The sequence below is a fragment of the Cupressus sempervirens genome, chromosome 2 (assembly GCF_028749045.1).
Source record: "Cupressus sempervirens isolate cs-2001-9-10 chromosome 2, ASM2874904v1, whole genome shotgun sequence".
Lineage (NCBI taxonomy): Eukaryota > Viridiplantae > Streptophyta > Pinopsida > Cupressales > Cupressaceae > Cupressus > Cupressus sempervirens.
This window is the reverse complement of record NC_143119.1, coordinates 619,610,370-619,614,513: the sequence shown is the minus strand read 5'-3', so window position 1 is coordinate 619,614,513 and position 4,144 is coordinate 619,610,370. Positions and strand designations below refer to the sequence as shown.

At 39.3% G+C, this 4,144-nt stretch overlaps 1 protein-coding gene across 1 annotated transcript; it reads right to left on the bottom strand.

Annotated features, from left to right (window-relative positions):
* Positions 1-325: 325 nt before the first annotated feature.
* Positions 326-3,806, bottom strand: LOC149574903 (uncharacterized). Its single transcript, XM_089812147.1, has 2 exons — positions 3,673-3,806; positions 326-2,342 (listed from the first exon to the last, which is right to left on the bottom strand). Exon 2 carries the CDS (start codon positions 2,286-2,288, stop codon positions 372-374), a length of 1,917 nt encoding a protein of 638 aa, XP_089668273.1. The 5' UTR covers positions 2,289-2,342; positions 3,673-3,806; the 3' UTR covers positions 326-371.
* Positions 3,807-4,144: the final 338 nt, after the last annotated feature.

Here is a 4,144-nt window from a genome sequence, read left to right as displayed (position 1 = left end):
TTGGAATTAAGATTTGCAAAACCTTGATTTGGCTAAACCAAGGTTTGTAGAAATCCAGGTTTTTTAAATTCCATGAACGAAACGGACCCTCAATGCTTTCGATCATACTCTATCATCCATCATTAGGACAATGTGATCTGGAGAAGAGAATGAGTGAATAGAAGAACAGGACCCACTAAAAAGAGAAGGGGGGTGAGGCAACATGGGAACCAAGACAGAATAAGGGAAGAAATTGATGAGTCTAATCTAGACAAAATTTATGAAAAGAAAGAGAAAACAGAGGAAAGGGAAACAAAAAAATGGCAAAGTAAAAGAACAAATAAAATGAAGGTAAAATACTGTCATCTCTTTTTCAAAACCAGTTCTTGCTCTTACAAACACAGAAAATTGCCAGTTTTAAAGTTGTATTCCCCCAAGTAAAAGTCTGTGAGCCCTTCAGAAACAGATGTGATAGTAATTCCAGAGAGTGTGCGCCCTTGGACAGCAAACTCTACACGGCCTTCAATTTCAGATTCCTTCCTGCGAGGAACCTTATCTGTGGAATCCTGTGCATTAGAGTTGATTGGCATCTGAGCTCTTAAGCAACCAGGATGGCCTCGTAGTGGGATCTCCCGAACGTGCCATCTTAACTCTTGGCTTTGGCGGTTCAAAGTAGCTTTAGGTGTTACTTTTAATAATGTAGGATCCTCTGGTAATTTCGCAACAAACACTACATTTTCAAGAGGTGCAGGCAAAAAAGGATTAGCTATATATTGTATCATTAAGGAGAGCAAGGTTTCACTTCGACGTGTGACCAATCGAACTCTCAAAGGTAAAGGAGTAAAACGGCTGTGAAGACGGTACTTCAAAATTGTCAAAGGCTCTTCTGACACCGGAGTTCTAATGTGAAATAAACCCTTCCCTAGGCTACTTACAATGGCATCCTGCATGATAGCACTCTTGATGCCAGCTGAACCATCAATTCGAAATGAAAACTCATTATCCTTAATGCTGGAATCTTTTGCGGAAGTAGTCTTCAAGAACAATGTACCCTGAACTCCTATCTTTCTGAGTGATGAGTCTTTAAACTCAGCATTGATCTCCTCGTGCAGATATAGTAGAGGACCTTTGCTTGTAGATGCTGCCCTCGCAGTCAGAGCTTCCCCAGGAGGAAGAGTTGGTTCAGATGATATTTTTGATGCCATCTGCCCATTCTCTAACAATTCAAGGCCTCCAAGCCCTCCAAGCCCTTTTGTGCTTGTAGCTTCTATAGTTGCTCCAAATTCAGATGCATCCAGACCTCCACCGAAGGCATCATCTATACCTTCAAATGCCTCAGCTAATGAGGCCTGCTCATTACCAAATTCAATTCCTCCGTAGTCTCCTTCAAATCCCTCCACTCCAATAAATGTGGAATCTGCCGTTGAACTTGTTTTCAAGGTTGTAACTTCTAGCTCAGCAAGAGCTAATGTAACATTGGATGGTGACTCCTTATCCTTTTTAAATCCACCTGCAAGCTCATCAGTTTTGTTTACAGCATCAATGACTACAAATGGATCCTCATTGGCCGGCTTTACAGCTGATTTTTGCTGTGATGTCTGAGCTACAGAACTCTGTTGAGCAGGAGTAAGAGTTGCTGCCACCTCATCACCAGCAGATAATGTCTCTTCTGGCAACTCAAACATAGCCTGTGAGAGAACTTGTACATTTGCCTGGTGCTCAAGCGACTGCCCTTCTAGTTGATTCCAGCTTTCTGCACCACGTACACGATTCCCTGTATCTACATCAGAAAGAACTATCTTTGCAATACTCTCTCCACGTATAGATGCCAAAATAGTGGAAAGTCTTGTGCTACTTGCCCCACGCAAAACTATATCTAGGGCCGTGTAAATCTCCGTATACTTGCGATGAAGCTTGTCAGGAGTAACATCAACACCTCTACAAGCAGCCACAACTACACTCACTGCTTGACTTACCATTCCAGTACATTCAAATACATTGTTTGCAGTATCATCATGATCTGCAGTTGCAATACCCAGAACATAGATGCTATTCACCAAACAGTATACTATGCGATATTTGCTCTCCTTTCTAACTATTACTTGCCCACTTGAGACTGCCAAAGGATCATCACCAAGACTTTGATTGCCATCATCAGCTGTTCTACTTTTTCCACTTGCAAAGGCAAGACGAGTGGCTTTAAAACTAGATAGAGCTACCAATGCTCTTGCTGGAGGGAACCATTCACGGGTTTGAAGCAGTATGTCGGGCCCTTTTATTGGCTGTAGAGAAAGTGCTAGGCACGCCATCCTACAACAATTCCTTCAAATCTAAGACCTTTAGCCTCTGACTGACAAATTATGCTGCACAATAAAACCACCAATTCATATAGTTAGACTGAAGTGATATAGGCGCCATGCCACATAATGATCCCATGAAGGTAAGGTACTAAGAAGGGAAATATGCATCAAAATCAGAAGTCAATGAAACAATCCAAGATAAATTTTGTAAGGTAAAACTAAAAGCCAAAGGAATGGCAAATGTGACATGACGAAGTCTACAAAGATGTACTAACTTTAGCATTAAAGCATTGACCACGGATAGCATGGACTGATTTTCGCACGGTTGTGTGACACATTGACATTGGTTTGAAGAAAATAATTAAAGACCAAAGAAAAAAAGAACTATCCTGTCCGAAAACCAAAAGAAGATTTATTTTACTGGTTGAAGGAAGCTCAAATGGAAAAGCTGCATCCGAGATACTCTTTCCTGATTATAGCCTGCTTCAGCCCTGTACAAGACTTCCTAACACCAAGGCTTCACTAGACGGTTGTTTCGTTTGAAATAACTCCACATGCCAATTCCACCCACATGGAAATAAATCTCCCAGGTAACCATCGAAATTGACTTTTGTTCATATTATTCGCATAGGTTTAATCTGTATTGAGGATCATGTGCAATGGCAAACTGATGCACTCTTGTTTGAAGGCAACTGCTATACAATTCCTATGTTGCAAGCATTCTACACAAAAAAGTATTCAAGGAAAACATAACAAGAAATCAAAGATTGAAGCAAATGACCCTTGAAGCAATGCAGAGACAGTGAGATTAATAGAAATAACTAAGCCGATTTAAGATTCGGTAATTAATTACTCTAGAGTAGCAAAGGTGCTTTTCAACCAATGTTGTATGTTCTTGCATTAATCTCCTATCCTTCCATCTAGTGGTGCGTTGCATTTACAATCGAGCTATAGATTTATAGATGCATTTTCTGGTCCTATCCATCTCAGTTTTGCATGGACTAGGGTCCTCCTGTGACTTATACAATTCTAAATGAAAATTTAAAAGACAAACTCTTAGCCAACAACTAAGAGATTCCTCCAGAATGGCTTCTAATCTCTTTCACAAAATCCAAGTGCTCAAAGCATTGAATGAGGAGTATAGTCGTGAAAAAACGCTGGCATCTACTTCCAACAGAATTAATGGCTCTGTTATCGGATCCTACTGGAAGTTGTATCACACACCCTTTAAAAAAATGAAAAGCCTGGAAATAAGGCTTCAACAAATTGGTCAAAAAAAAGACAAATGACTATAAAAGATGACCAGGTTTCATTGATATCAGGTCTCAACCATGAAAACTACAAGCGCCGCGGGATTTAGTAAATTCAATCAAAACAGTTGTTCTGAACATACCTTCTTATTCCGATCGAGTAAACGAACATAAGACCTTATATTTCTCACGGTTGCAGATTCAGATCTGTTCAAATATCATAAGACCTTCGTCGCAGCATTTTGTGTGTGCATATCCATCATTTGATGAAATTCGAACCGATTAAGCCAAGCAAGTCTCTAAAAGAGGAGTTCATCTAAATACTTGGGGGCTGCCCCAACCCATGGTTCGCCTCGCAAGCTATCTTAAAATATATATTTTTTAAATTACAAAAAAATAAAAAGAGATGGTTCAAAGTTGTCTATAATATTTAGAAGTAAAAAGACATGGATGCCACAAAATATTAAGTGGATAAATAAATATAATATCTAAATATGTGTCTTACAATAACAAAGAAATCAATATTTTTGTAGTGAAGATATTTTATTTTAAAAATTAGGAGAATGAGCTTGGAAGGAAGAAAATATAGAGAGTTTAACTCCATATGTGATCAAC

Coding starts and splice junctions, on each gene's coding strand:
- LOC149574903 (XM_089812147.1), bottom strand. CDS start 2,288: ATGGCGTGCCTAGCACTTTCTCTACAGCCAATAAAAGGGCCCGACATA.